This window comes from Phragmites australis, chromosome 4 (assembly GCF_958298935.1).
Source record: "Phragmites australis chromosome 4, lpPhrAust1.1, whole genome shotgun sequence".
In the NCBI taxonomy this organism is placed as follows: Eukaryota; Viridiplantae; Streptophyta; class Magnoliopsida; order Poales; family Poaceae; genus Phragmites; species Phragmites australis.
In genome coordinates this window covers 6,993,163-7,008,821 of record NC_084924.1, presented here as the reverse complement: position 1 = coordinate 7,008,821, position 15,659 = coordinate 6,993,163, and the positions used below count along the sequence as shown (strand labels likewise).

The window sequence follows — 15,659 nt, the reverse complement described above, 5'->3', positions numbered from 1 at the left end:
TAGACGGCAAGACGTCGCCCGTAGAGCACCCAATCATTGTGGAGTGCCACGGGAAGTTTGTAATCGACATCGACTTGAGTAAGGAAATTCTAGCTTGGTCTTTGTGGTCGCTAGAAGAGGATAGGGTTGGAAAAGACCCGGCTTTTTGTGAGCTCCTCAACGGAGACGTAGGCACTTCTTTGTGAGGTGGCTGAACTCCGGGATAATCTTTTGTCTCATCATTTGTGCAATTTAAACTAGTTGTGTAGTTTTGGGATTTTTCCCATATAATTAGTTTTTGTGATCATCTTGCTAGTATCTCTTATTGTTTACGCATTGTGCTGGTATTAGAACTAGTATCATCTTTTAGACCTTAGTTGTACTTGTCTAACTTCAGTTGTTCTCGAGTTTCTGTATAGACTGGAGACTCCGGACAGACCGGAGTATCCGACCTTCATCGGAGTATCCGGCATCTGTTTAATCCGCTGGTTAGTTTTAATTTTTAGAAAAGCCTATTCACCCCCCTCTAGGCATCTTTAAGTACACTCAACGTGTGATTTCGAGCAAGACTTCGGGGATTTCAAGCAACTCACCGGAGAAGGCAAGTGTTCTTGAACATTTCACGCCTACTTTATAAAGTTTTGTTTTACAAAGTGCATGCTCGTCAAACATGATATCCCATTGTTAGGGTTTACTAGTTTTTCCTCAATCTTCCTTGTAAACGTAGATTGGTTTTCATGTTGGGTAGAATGTGCTTACTCATGGGTAGCATAGGTAAATGATGTTTTTCTTAAGAATGTGAATCATGACGATAACCTTGGAAAAGATGCTTAGACTCATGGAAGTTAGGGTCTGGGTAAGTTTGGCTTGATGGTTGACCTGTGGATGTGTTCCAGTCAGACTGTGGGCTTTGTCGGATATCGGTTATCTCCCTGTGTTGTTGATGGTGGTCTTGCCCAGACCATGTTAAGGACCGTTTTGTGGAGCGACCACCCATGAAAACAGTACAACCATAAGCATGATATGGGACGGCCCTAACTCAGTAATTCATTTTTCTCTCAGCATTGTGAAGATCATTTGGTGGTACAGGAATGAAACGGTGTACTTTCTGGAACCTTAAGCGTAAGAGGGGGCTTCTGGGGTGGAGGGTCTACTCCACTTATGTATAGTGATGAAACTTCAGCGGGTCAACACGTGCTAGGAGAGGTGTTGGAAAGGTTTTGTAGTGGAATCCTAGCCGCACACCTCGGAAGTGTGTAAGTGTTTGATCAACACGGGTAAAAAGGAGGATACGTCTTGTGGATAAAGTGTATGACCTCTGCAGAGTGAAAATTGATATATCAGCCGTGCTCACGGTTACGAGCGGTATGGACTCCTCACATGATTATTCAGGTGTTTCTCGGGTTGGTTTTGGGTTAGATTTGATGGATCACAGTGGTGAGAACTGTGATTCCAATTAGCTTTGTTTAGAGGTGGTTGGAACCTCGGTTGTGAAACAAGGTGGTTGGAACCATGACTTTTGTCTTAGAGAAACCATTAACATAGAAGTAGTTTGCGTTTATAACTGTTTTACTAATAAAATAGCGTTTATGCCAATAAACCTTTGAGTTAAACCTATCTTGACTTTTGGCCCATATGTCATATTTTTTCACACTTGCTGAGTATTCTATATACTCACGCTTGTTCTATCCTACATAATCTTGTTGCTGTTCAGAAGGTGAAGAATATGAGGACTTCTTAGAAGATGGAGCTGAGTTCTAGGCAGACAGCTTTTCGGTCGACTACATGTGGATTGGGCGTCATGGTAAGTTTATTTTTCGCTGCTTTGTAATCTTCTTTTAGACCCTTGGGTTATTGATGTAATAAAGTACGTTGTAATATTGGATATTGTGTTTGCTACTCACTTATGGCGTTATTATGCGTATGTAACTTGATCCTATCATATATGTAGTTTATATTCGGCTTGGTTTTAAAACCGGGTGTGACAAGATTTGATGGCAGTAAGGCACGCTACAGCGCTAGGCAGGTAAATTTCGAATACTACAGCGCTAGGCACGTAAATTTTCACATAGAAAAGGAAACTTCCCAAAACCCCCCTCGTCATTCTCCACTCGACCACACCGAACCACTCCTGCAACCTCCGGTCGCCCCGGCGTCCCGGGTCCAAGCCCCGCCGCGAAGCCTCACCGACATGGCGACAGCCAGTGGCGCCGCGCCGCCAGCAATGGACGAGAAGGCTCGGCGCACGCGCGACCTCCTCGCCAGCTTCTACAACACTGACCCCTCCGCGACCGCGACTCCCGCGTCCCTGCCGCGGCCCTCCCCCACCGCCGCCCCCGCGTCGCCCCTCGACTCCATCAACTCCACCTCCTTCGATCCCGAGATCTACATGGACGTCCTGGTTCGCGCTCGCATCTGATCCCCCACTCCCTCTCTCCCTGGTCTCTCAGATCCAGCTCCATGCTTCTCTGCCCGATCGTATTGTTGGGGTCATGTTGGGTAGACTCTGAAATGAATGTAATGAACTGTGGTATGTAATAACCCCTAAATGTTAAGTTCTGTCTGGAATTACCCTGACTAATGCACACTGCATGTTGTCTGGAGATCAACTAAGCCGAAATGGTGGTTGCTGTGATGCTGTTAACATATGGAGGAGGGTTTTAAACATAGTTGGTTGTGTAATGTGTGTATATGGTGCTAAAATTTCCGATGTATGTGCAGGTCATGTAGTTGAGTTTTAATGAAATTTAATCGATTATTATGTGATTATAATAGTAATTGTGCTCAGGAAATTGGATCCTAAAGAGAGATATCTGAGAGGGAGAGTTGCATATGTTACACGAACCATAGTAATTTTGCTAAAACAGATGAAATTGAAATTTTGCATTGGAGCACTTCTATCAGTTTGGACCTCCCACATAGTGTGCTTACTGTATAACTATTTTGTTGAATGTTGCATGCGTATGTAGGCTACTTTTTTTTACTTTACTAAAATATCAATAGAATTGATCTGGAAGCTTATCCTCGATCTAAGCACATAGATGGTTAGAGCTTCAGTATGAGCTATCAATGATCTGTATTTCAACCGGTGAACATTACCCTGTTTGCACATAATTGTTGCATACCTTTCCATTTTCACTTGAACGGCTTGTTGGATGATTGGATTGCTGCAAATGGCTTTTTAAGAAAGTTGAATTGATTTTGACTGTTTTTCTAGATGGACTTAGGGCATCTTTGGTTTGTGCCCCAACTAACCTTGCCAAATGATTGGCTAGCCAAAATTTTGGACAAGTTTTTTTTATTACCGATGAGTTGGCCAAGGGTTGGCAAGAAAATGTATAGGATGTGACCAGGCTATGGGTGTGCCAAAATTTCACAACCATTTAAATGAGTGCCAAATTCTTAGGGTATTATTGAAATTTGGCAACACACCCTAGTTTTCTAGTTCTGATATTTAAGAGGAGAATGCTCACTTCCCTTGTGGTTTTTAGGTGCAACAATCAAATCTCGAAGGTCTTCTACAGAGGCATGTGAAGATGGCCGCCGAGATCAAGAACCTAGACACAGACTTACAGATGCTAGTGTATGAGAATTATAACAAGTTTATTAGTGCAACTGACACTATAAAAAGGTAATGCTATTTCCTTACTGATAGTTCACACTTCTCCTTCTGTTAATGAGTTTGAGGTACTAGTGCTATTTTTTGCTATCATAATGTGTATCTCCTTGTATCTATGGTTTTGCCGCAGAATGAAGACTAACATTGTTGGAATGGAGGCAAACATGGAGCAGCTCCTTGCAAAGGTATGCATTATCTTGTTGTTGGTGTATTGTCAACTCATTTTGCACGGTTGAACTCATCCGTGTTTGCTTTTTGCCAGATAACATCGGTGCAATCAAAAAGTGACACAGTGAATACATCTCTTTTCGACAAAAGGGAAAACATAGAGAAATTACACCGTACACGCAATCTCCTCCGAAAAGTTCAAGTAAATATTGTCCTGCTTGCATTATTATTCTTGGAACTAATGATTTCTGCTGCTCTGTTTCTTATTGTTGCCAAGAACTAACAATTTGTAGTTTTGTACAGTCAAATTATGCTATGCAGATTTTACCAATAACAATTTAGTTAAACCTAAGTGATATACTGGTATTATCATTGATACTCTAGCCCATGTTGTGGGAGGCCCTATTGGCCAACATGTGTTGTTTAGCACCAAGTTTTGGGGTTGAATGTGGAATGTATTGGCATAAACTCATGGCAATCAAGGATAGCAACTTTGAGTTATGTCTTTCCTGTGAAGCTAGGGCAGCAGCGTGGATGAGTTGTTGTGTATGTGTATTTTATCCCACTTGAGACTTGAGAGTCGCCTGTTGCGTATTTGGACCACTAGGCCTTAGCATTAAATTGAAATACAGATAAAGTTAGAAACCCAACTGTGACCACAATGAGTTTTTGTTTCTGGTCACATGAAGAAATGCTGCGAAGATGTTTGTTCTAGACTGCTCAGTCCATTATTTACTCTGTATAGCTTCTTTATATCTCTCCAGAGTATTTGTACACCAGTGAATTCTAATAATAGATGAAATGTAGATGCGAAATAAACCTGAGAGCATTTGATGATGTTAGATTCCATCAACTTATTTTGCAGTTCATATATGACCTGCCAACTCGTCTTAACAAATGCATCAAGACAGAAGCATATGCAGATGCTGTCAGGTTTTTTACCGGAGCAAAACCTATTTTTGAGGTAAATTTGAGCCTAAGCTTGTTTCCTTATCTTAGAAACTCCCTCCAACACCTTTCTAGCATGCTGTTTCATTTACTTTCTTTTCTATTATAGGCCTATGGTGATACGTCCTTTCAAGACTGTAAAAAGGCATCTGAGGAGGCAATGGATTTAGTTATACAACACCTTCAGGTAATTGTGTGCATTTCCACTCGTATTTGTATTGAAGAGCTCATAATTAGTTGTTCAAATGCCATACTCTACTTATGGTTCATTACATAATTGTATTCTTCTAACCGTATCTTGATCTTTAATTCTGTTTACTTCCCATAAATTTATAGGCAAAGTTATATTCAGATTCTGAACCTATTGAAGCAAGAGCAGAAGCCGTAGTGCTTCTTAAACAACTGAACTTTCCGGTATGTATTTTATCACTGATAGTTATGTTGTTCTGATGTGTACATCGAAGAGGCTATGTCAGAGCTTCTCTTTGTCTTGTACCAATGTACTATTTGCATGTGTTGCCCTTTGTTCTGTAAATCCCCATCTTAGATTTTTTTCCATACCTCTCAACAGGTGGACAATCTAAAGTCAAATCTACTCGAGAAATTAGAAGATTGCCTCTTGAGTTTCCAGAATGAGCCCACACAGGTATATAACAGAAATATTAGAAAAAACGAACAATTTCCATTTAATTTTGGGTGGAAGTTCTACAATTTGCATTGGCACAGCTTGTGTAGCCTGTATTGCGACCAAATATGCACAATTTGCGTAATGTGATGATGTTCATGCTGTAAAATACAGCCTATTTGTTACACTCATTATACAATTTTGTTTGCCAACTACCATAATGATTAATCATCTAATACTCTATTCTGTTAAATTTTGTCAGGCTTCAATCAGCGACATTTCAAAGACATTCCATGCTTATTTAATAATATTTCCTGATTCAGAACGGCGTCTCATTGAACTTGCACAAGCTTTGTTCTCAAAGTAAGTTGAATTCTTATCTTATGCAATTGTGCCATCAAACTATCGGCTGCCTTTTGAATCATGAATAACTATGTCCTGTCCAAATCTTTGCTGTTTTAGCTCCCAAAATACAAACAAAGGAGATTACCGATGTGAAAAATGTTAGGAATATAGAGTCCTTATCCATTACATATAGGTTAGGTTACTAGAGTTCTTATCATATACTCCTCATGTACTCTATATATTGCCCCCAGGGGCTACTATTGAATACAAGTTGCTATTCCTAACAAAAAATACATGCCATGTTCCTGTAAAAAAACATGGCATGCCTTCATTAATGATATCAAATTTTCAATCCTGAAAGATAAGCCTCCACACTGATATATGTCCATATAACTTAGTAGATATAGCTTGAGATGATTATTTTTTTCTCCTGTTGGTAAAGCTTTTATTTCTAAATTTCTTGAGAAGACCAGAGCAGCTTGGGGGTGGGTATCAAAGTTGGTCTTCTTTCTAGTGAGCAGGAGTTATAGCATTGGTTTGATTTGCCTGTTGGGATAATATTGGGGTCTGTGGAGGCTGATGAGGCAGCTGTCTTCTGGACTTGTTGCCAGAATGGCGAAGGAGCCATAAGTCTATGAACAACCTGGTGCATGTCTTATACTATCAAGTACAATGCAGAGAGAAATGGGAGTGAAAAACAAAGGGGAATATTTCTTTGAGTGTGGATTTTGTATCCAGGGGTTCTGGCGTCCCCATTAGCAAATTCATCATGTTGCGATGTTTCAAAAATTCGTCAAAAATTCATGCATGTAGTACACACAAAGTTAAGTAAACCTGCAAAAATTCATTTTCAAATTCATCCCAGATGTCAAAAAAAGAGACAATAAATCAGTCCAGCATTGTTCATCATGTGCTAACAGCACCCTTGTGTTTTTTGAATCTCGATATCAAAGATGAATTTGATGTTGATTTTTTGCAGGTTAAATTAACTTTATATGTAGTACATACATGAGTTTTTATGGTTTTTTTTGAAACATTGCATCATGTTGGATTAATCGTGTTCTCGCTGAAGGGGACGCTGGATCCCCTGGTCACCAACCAATTTCCCTATTTCTTTTCTTTTTCTTTGTCTGCTTTTTACCATTCCACATTATGGGATGTTTCATATTCCTTGTTGTGTAATGGAGAAACAAGAAAGTTACTCCAGTATGAGGTTCTGTGAGATAAACTGAAACTAGCATTTTATTTAGGTTCCCCGTATTCCTTGCTGTGCAATGGAGATACAAGAAAGTTACTCCTGTACGAGGTTCTACGAGATAAACTGAAACCAGCAATTTATTTAGGCTCCCCATATGACCTGTGCTGCTTGATTTATCTTGCATTTTTACTACGAAATTCATCAAATATACACTTATCTTTTTATTTTTATTTTGCATCAAGCCGATATGAAACAGTAAGAGAGAATCTGAAGAAAAGAATTCCATCGACAGATCTACTGGAGATGCTACGTAAGAACTTTATCTATGTTATAGCACCAGTTCAATTTTATTTACAGAATATATTTAGAACAATAGTGTAAACCTCTATTGGCCAGTGACTGTTGGTATTTGAATTTATATTATTCAAAAGTTCATATGTTCCATCCATTAGACAGAACCCTTAATGTTAATATTCTTGACATGTTGACATGAGAGGGCCAGTGGTGTTTTTACCTTTAGGGCCAGTTTGCGGTTGATTCTCTGTGCTGTATTGTGTCGATATTGGAATGTTACTAGTTTTACTAAGATTTTGATGTTATGACTCGAATAGGATTCTTTCAACAAACTCGTATGTATGTTTGAAATTAGGAAAAATGTGCTTTTGAAAAGCCACTCCAATGCCAAACTGAGCCTTAATAGTCTTGCTTAAGAAATTGGTATTACTGTTTGTAAAATCATTGTATCGTTTCAATTTAACACTGCTATTATTGGATGATCAAAGGAGCCTTGTGGGAGGATGCAACCGCCATTGATGAAGTTATACCAGAGGCTGCGCTACCAGCTTTTTCTTTAGAGGTTTGACCTGCACATTGTAACTGTTCCATTTAATGATATTCTAACCTACTAAGACAAGAATTAAATGTTTTTCTCCGTGGTTGAAATATCCTTAAACTATTGTATTTAATGCTACGCTTTCTCTCTTCACTCAGTTTTTATGTTCTGCCTAGAACCAAGTAGAGACCATGTGACATCATTAGTTGGTGTGCTGTTGATTTTTCCTTGTCGTTTGCTACTATGGAAAATTGTCTTAAACCATAGCGCTTTTCCTGGCTGGTGTATTGTTATTTGCTTCCACTAGCTACAAAGGGCATATGGTGTAGAGTGGGGTATAACGCTTGTAGATGCATAACATCATATGGCAGAAAATGATGTCCCTGTTCTTGGAGACATGGGCTATGGCATAGGAGTGGGCAAGTTCACCAATTGTTGTGTCTAGATTTAGGTTTCTTACTATTTGATAATCCTAATTAACCACATTCTTTATGATGAAGTGATAAACTGGAAATAGAAGCTCGACCAGTGGCCACTGTCTACCCTTCTCAGAATTATCTTAGGTTAACTGTTGCTGGTAGTGTTGAGGACTTATTCCAAGAACTGGTTTGGGAGTAATGATTTATTAGATCTATCATCTTGGAAATAACATGAAAAAAGCAATTACTAGTATTTATTCGGCCATTCTCCTAATGGTGATTATAGTATTATACTGCCTGTGATTATATTGTAACAGGTAGTGGCACCCATTCCTCGTATATGGTCTAACAGACTGAGCATTAATTTACAACACTGCCTGAAGACCCATGCATTAATTTACAACTGAGCAAAAAAACTGTTTCGTACTATATGTTTTGCTGATGATTGTTCATTAGTATACTTTTGCAGTATAGTGTTAGTATATAGGTTATATGTGTTTTTTGTATAGATTGACAAATGTTGGGTGATTACATTGAGGCCCAATGGGCACTATATAGAGAGGTGGATGGGGGAAACCCTAGGACTAGGAGACGACTCTTATACTCTTGACAATTATACCCTTAACAATATGATTAGGTTCTTTTGAAATACTGAAGGTTTGTTTCTGATCCTCTTATTTTCTTATTCAGGGGGTGAACTGAGTATACTTAAATACCCTTCTGTAATTGCGTTTTTTTTTTCCTCGAACGCGCATGAGAGCTGCATGTCATTTCATTAAAGAAGAAGAAAAGAAAAACAAAATACAAAGAGCACAGTACAAAAACACCACTCAACCCACAGTCCCACACCCACACGAGGAAAGAACATATGTACCATGACAAATACGGAAGAAAACGACCAACTAAATGAACTGAGGACCCTTGCAAACTACCCAGCTAGCAAATACCGAAGGTCTCAAACCTCGGCAGCGATCCAAAGCGAGCTCTCATCAGCCACCATGCGCACCACCAAGCTCACACTCAGAGTTGCACCGTTGAAGACACAGTCGTTGCGATGTTTCCACAACTCCCAAGCCACCAAAATTATGAGTGAATTAAGGCCTTTTCTGAATTGCTTGTTGACCCTCTGTCTTGCACGGTACCACCAAGTGGAGAAAAAAACCGTGTCCAGCTGTGGAGGAATAGCCTGCAGCCCAAACTTTAGGAAGATTGTGAACCATACCTCTCTTGCAAAAGTGCAAGAGATCAGAATGTGCTGAATGGTTTCATCAACTTGATCACAAAGAGGACACAAGGCCAGGTGTGGCAGACCTCGCTTTGCAAGCCTAACTGCTGTCCAGCACCTATTGAGAATTGCGAGCCATAAGAAAAACTTGCACCATAGAGGCGCCCAAGTCTTCCAAATGCGTTTCCAAGGGGCGAACTTAATGGACCCGACTAAGAGAGCATTATAAGCTGATTTACTTGTGTAGACGCCTGACTTTGACAATTTCCAATAATGATGTAATTGCGTTTTTGATACCCTCCTTGCGCATCTGTGTATATTTCTTGATACTAATTTTGCATGTGCTAATGTTTTTGCTGTCAGACTACTCGAGACATTATTAGGCAACATATAGCAACTGCCTTTCTTCATCTTCAAAGTGAAATATCAGGTTGCCCCCTCCCACTATAATTTGTCTTTAGTTTGCAATTTTTGTGCAGAACTGGTTTCATCCTGGACTACAGAAAGCATTTGATTTGCCAATAACTTATTTTGTTTTAGCTTGTAGTGGTACAAGTAGGGAAAGTAAAAAAAAAGGTATGTACTAGAAAAACTGACATCTGTTGTCTATGGGCAAGCAGATGCACTGGTCAGAACAAATTCAACATCAAATGATAAGTTAGAAGAGTCACAGCTGCAAACTTCTATGGAAACAAGCAAAATCAAAGTATCCCAAGGATGCATAGATCTCCTGCAGGTATATATTTGGAAGCGTAAGAAAGCATTTGAATAACCATCTGTCTTGTTACATTGTCAAACAACATAAATGCCATGCACAGTCTACTAATTAGTTCATGATTGTATCAGAGCTTCCTTATGCTCTGTTTTAATGTCTTATTTTGACTGTTGCTTTCAGGAATTTCACCATCTTATAGATGGCAATACAGAGTTGCTTGTAAAGTTGAGAGATTTGATTATTGATTGGGTACAAGAAGGTTTTCAAGATTTTTTCCAGAAACTCGATGGACATTTTCATGTGCTTTCTGGGAGAAGTAAGAGTTTCTCACAAGAGTCAAGTACTCTGGATTCTGTGCAGATTGATAAGGTCCCAACAGTGTTGGTGCTTATGCTTGCACAACTCTGTGTTTACATTGAACAAACAACAATTCCTAAAGTTACAGAGGTACATTGCTAATATTACTTGTTGACTTTCCCGTGCGAACCTTCCCCAGATAAGAGTGAATTCATGATGAAACGATTCTGACTTCTGTTACTTTTTTTAGGATCTGGCTTCTTCATTTTCTGGAGGTGGTGCACGTAGCTATGAATATGGACCACCTTTTGTACCTGGAGAGATATGTCGGCTATATCGTTCATCTGGGGAGAAATTCTTACACCATGTAGGATACATTCTTCTTTATCTTCTATAGTTTTTCATTCTACTATTGTTAATTGTTATTGGCTTTTATGGTAGAGGTTTTATCTCTCTGCACCATATGGTGTGATTTTTCGTTGCTTCTCATCAAGTATTGTATGAATTTAAATGGCTACATATGGAAGAAAAGAGGGCTAGCAGACTAGTTTTTCTCTTATTCTTTTGTATCTTTCTTTTATTAAAGTCATGTGCATTATTGTAATAGAGAAACAGCGATATGTGTACATGATTTTAGCCTCTTTCAAAATTTGTGAGAATTATGAACTTATTGTATTGTAGATACGTTCTACTCAGAAACCAATGTAATTACATGCATAATACCTCGTGTCATTAAGAAATAGCATTCACATTACTTGCTCTAGAATTTTGTTTCCAAAAGCAGAACCAACTTTAGTTTCTAAGCAGCCAAGTTGCACTTTACATGTGAGGGACAATAGCCCATGTCATGGGAGTATGGGAGCATAATTGGGGACATATGTAATTCTACTGTTTGTAATCTGAAATTGTTTCTTCCTTCTCCTTTAGAAGTACACATTCTTTTTATTGAATCTGCCAATACCAATATCTGAATATTATGTTCCTTGGAGCAGTACATAAATATAAAGACTCAGAAGATCTCGAAACTTCTTAATAAGCGATTTACAACACCGGTCTGGATAAAGGTTAGTGTTCCTATTCAACAGTATTTGTAATCAGTGATTCTTGCAATTTCTGGTTTTGTTTGCTCAAATTCGTATTTCTTCTTTCTATATATGTTCAACCAAAATAGCACAAGGAACCGCGTGAAGTCAACATGTTTGTTGATCTACTTCTCCTAGAGGTTTGTTCAGTTCCTTTTCCTATTGCATATTGTGTGTTTCTAATGCTAGTACGCTTACGAATTGATAATTGAGCATGCATTACCATGCCAATTTAGCTGTTGGATTCTTAAAATTCTTGTTCATTTTGTATCCTCACTACTTCATATGGCTACCACCTGCTTTCAAAATCATGACCTCATTGTCCTTAAGTTTTCTTGAACTAAAAAAATTCTCCTTTTCCCTGTAGTTCAATGGTGTGGTATCTGAAGTCAAGCAGATCTTACCTTGTGGTTTAATTCGGCGACATCGGCATTCAGATAGCACTGGCAGCACGACTTCCTCTAGAAGCAATCCGATGAGAGAAGACATGTTGAACCGATCAAACACACACCGTGCTAGAAGTCAGTTTTTAGAAAACCATCTAGCGAAGTTATTCGAGCAGAAAATGGAAATATTCACCAAAGTTGAATACACACAGGTGATCTCCTGGAATTACCTATTTCCCTTGTCCTTTTAGAAGTAACAAAAATGTTGTTTTAGTCTTTAAACTTTAATTTGTTAAATATTTGGACTGGGGGCATCATACTGCATCAGCCGTCAGAATGGACATTTTTTAGTTATGGCAGAAGTTCACACGTTTGAATACATTTAGGTTCTGTTTGTCTTAAATGAAAACATAGTCATCTTTATTGGGGTCATTGTTTCACTGTTATCAGTATTTTTCAAGTGTATAGCATACTTGCATAGGGAATAAGTTATTTTATGCCAGTTGGGATTGGGATAAAATTAATGGGCCAACAGTGGCAATGAATGTTTTTATTTCTTGTGCCCTTGTGACAAGATGAATATAACAAACTTTTAGTTATACTAATATGTTATCCAGGAGAATTGCTAAAGGATAACCTATTTAGGGGGACTGTTGTAGACTGTATAACCTGATCATTTTGTGCATTCCATAGTATTCATGTTCTGCGCCTTTATTTCCCTTATCACTTGATCACTACGTTTATGTTTTTATTTAATTTCAATTAGGTTTTAGGAGTATACTCAACTAATGCTATGTTGGCATTACTGTGCTGTGCTGTGAGATTTACTGATCCTAGCAAAATATTTCTGTTGACATAAAAAAAACTGGACCATGGGGAGAAGACACCCCCTTAGTTTTGTCTTAAGAGGGGGGAGTACCGAACCCTTTAGAGAGGTTCTCACATGACCTGTGAGCACCCAGATTCGAGCCCAGATGGGTGGCCTCTCAACTGGAGGCTTTACCAACTGAGCTATTGCTCGGTTCTCTGACATAAAAATAGGAGGTTAGCTTTTGTTATTGGCATTCAGTCACATGATCTTATCATAGTAGGAAGGTTAGGATCGATTTGTTTAAGCATGTCCTTGTTTTGGTTCAACTTGTTCACCCCCTAAACCCCCTTTTCGATAGGCTTGTATTTGCATTTAGTTTATATCCCAAACTTCAAATTTGCAAAGTAAATAAAATTCAAAATTCAAAAGTGTTAGATATATATTGCGTTCTGTGTAATATTCCCGTGTTATAAGGGGTTCTTTGCATATTTCCACCTAGCCTATGGCCTCCAGGGAATACAAGTTGCTAGTCCTAATATAGTATTAGAGCTAGGTTTTTTTGGGACCCAACAACTCGTCCCGATCTAGCCTCTCCTTCGTTCCCGGCCGGATCCAGCTCTCCTCAAATCGGATCCACCTCTCCCTTGGCCGGATCCGGCTCTCCTGGTCAGCCTCTTCCCCCAATCGCCGTCGTGAGATCTACTATCGCGCGTCGTGTTACCCCGCGCAATTCCCGATTGATTTGTGCCGGCTTCCTTCATCCGCCCACGTTCGCCGACCCGCATGACGCATTGCCGTGTCCACCGTCACTCGGTTGCGCTTCTCCTGCATATCGGCCACTGCACCGCGCGCTACTGCTTACTTGTCGCGCTTTGCCGGCCGTTGTCGTCGACGACTCCAACTCTCTAGCCGCCTACGATGCCAGCCCGCTTGCCGACGCGCCCATCGTTCGTGCGCGCTCACGTGCGATTGTTGCCGTCCCGAGCCGCCGTCCTGGTCTGCTCGCGCACGCCCATCATTCGTGCGCGCCCATGTGTGACTGCTGCGGTCCCGAGTCATCGCCGGCGTTGGTGCCGGCTCGCCGGTCTTCTGTCGGTGCCCGCTGCTGAACCGCCGCAAGATCCTAACAAAAAGCAACTTAAAGAACCTACTAATTCCCCCCAATACCAGAACCAGCCCCCTCCAGTTCTGGGTCCTGGTGACGCTCATTATGGCACCTGAAACCCCACATAGAATTTCTCAAGCCACTGTAATGCCAAATGCCGCATAAGTTATAAAATGCATTTTGTGAATGAGGTCATATGACAGCTTAATTGAATTTTCTGATGCTGGTTGCGGTGGATATGTTATAGTTTAGAGTATGGGTTAACTTGCTTGGTGATGAAGTATAATTTTCTTTCAGCTACAGGAACATCACCTAGTCGCTTTTGACAGTAATTCTTTGTATTCTGGATAAATTTCAGGAATCTGTAATTTCTACTGTCCTCAAGCTCTCCCTGAAAAGTTTACAAGAATTTGTCCGACTTCAGACTTTCAACAGAAGTGGATTTCAGCAGATTCAGCTGGATTTGGAATTTCTCAAGAGCTCCCTTAAGGAATTTATTGATGATGAAGCAGCTGTTAGCTTTTTACTCAAAGAGGTTAGATAACTACCACCTAACATTCGACTTACCACTGGTTTCTGCCAGAAACCAGTCAAAACTAGTTTTGCTTGTTCTAATTGTTCCTTATTGTGCCTGCTTGTAACTCAATCTTCTTTATACCAGTCTTGTATATACTAGCCTTCTTTTGTGTGAAAGAAACTGTGTTGGTTATGTAGTTTGTTCTTGCAAACCTGTCTCTGAATGGTATTTGAACATTGGTTATTTGTTTTCCCGTCTGCAGGTGAACAATGCTGCCCATGAGAGATGTCTTGACCCAATCCCTCTTGAGCCCCCCATATTGGATAAGCTCATAAATACAAAACTAGCAAAAATTAAAGAGCAAAACCCAAATATGCAGTAGCTATGCACAGATTGGTATCATTTACTAGCATTCAGTTCCACCCAATTGAATATACACTGTTTAGAGTCATGTGCGCAACCGCATATTGTTGTGGGCATGTAGCATGTTGCCATATGTAAATGTGGAGTCACACTCGAACTGCATCAGCACTACTATTCTTAATTGAGGTGATTGAGCTCTCAGCGTCCCCTTGCTTTTCAAGCGACCGTCAATTTTTTCTGCTGTACATTGTCTTGAGTTCAGCTAGGGTCAGGAGAGTTGTGTTCTGGATTTAATCAAACGGAAATTATGAAGCTGTTGAATGCATATAGATAAATACTGTACTCTGAGGACGCTGCACATGTAAAAATTAAGAGGTAAGCATTCTATTCTATAAACTCTACTTCCCGTGACAACTTGTATTAAATGATGCCATTGGTATTTCACGAAGGGCTTACCGGCATTCATACTTTCACATTATTGGCAGATTGGCTGCTGATCAAGCATAGACAATAAGAGTCTCATTTTGGAAAAAGCAAGGATAAATTTATCTGATTATGCAGTGATTTTTCTTGTTTGGGTTGCCTTGCAGATTGTTTTTCTTATTGCCCATCTTCTGTTGTATCATGTGTCTTTCAGCTACAGTTTCCCGTGAAACAATTTTACCTGCATAACATATGTTGCTTGCTGCTAATATCTTGAGCTGTAGTGCTATACCTAATTTTTTTTTGTAACTTTATAATTTGGAATAACATTTTGGTAACGTGATGGTCCATGCTTTAGTTCATGTGTAGAACATGGGAATTTCATGAAATTCAGAAATTGTTGTGTTTCTTGTGAAACTACAAACCAGTGATAAGATTTTTGGCCGGTAACCAGCCTTACGGAGACCCCCGGTAAGAGTTTGTAGCGACCGGTATCATTTGAATTTGGACAAATTTTGATAGAATCTTGAGATCTAATTAGGTTTTGGTAAAAAAATCAAGTTCCGTTTAAGAATTTTACCCAGAAACCGGCCTTAGCTGGG

At 39.6% G+C, this 15,659-nt stretch overlaps 1 protein-coding gene across 1 annotated transcript; it reads left to right on the top strand.

Moving 5' to 3' along the window:
- Positions 1-2,083: 2,083 nt before the first annotated feature.
- Positions 2,084-14,858, top strand: LOC133915493 (vacuolar protein sorting-associated protein 51 homolog). Its single transcript, XM_062358673.1, has 20 exons — positions 2,084-2,380; positions 3,471-3,610; positions 3,729-3,783; positions 3,861-3,968; positions 4,632-4,730; positions 4,824-4,901; positions 5,051-5,128; positions 5,286-5,360; positions 5,602-5,702; positions 7,125-7,192; positions 7,665-7,738; positions 9,722-9,788; positions 9,979-10,094; positions 10,254-10,520; positions 10,621-10,737; positions 11,363-11,434; positions 11,542-11,592; positions 11,820-12,050; positions 14,113-14,289; positions 14,534-14,858. The coding sequence occupies exons 1-20, from the start codon at positions 2,171-2,173 to the stop codon at positions 14,651-14,653; spliced, it is 2,304 nt and encodes a 767-aa protein (XP_062214657.1). The 5' UTR covers positions 2,084-2,170; the 3' UTR covers positions 14,654-14,858.
- Positions 14,859-15,659: the final 801 nt, after the last annotated feature.

Bases quoted from the DNA above. Each gene is read 5' to 3' on its own strand.
- LOC133915493 (XM_062358673.1), top strand. From the start codon at position 2,171: ATGGCGACAGCCAGTGGCGCCGCGCCGCCAGCAATGGACGAGAAGGCT. The intron at 2,381-3,470 runs GTTCGCGCTCGC...TGTGGTTTTTAG, and splicing joins AGATCTACATGGACGTCCTG to GTGCAACAATCAAATCTCGA. The intron at 12,051-14,112 runs GTGATCTCCTGG...GATAAATTTCAG, and splicing joins CCAAAGTTGAATACACACAG to GAATCTGTAATTTCTACTGT.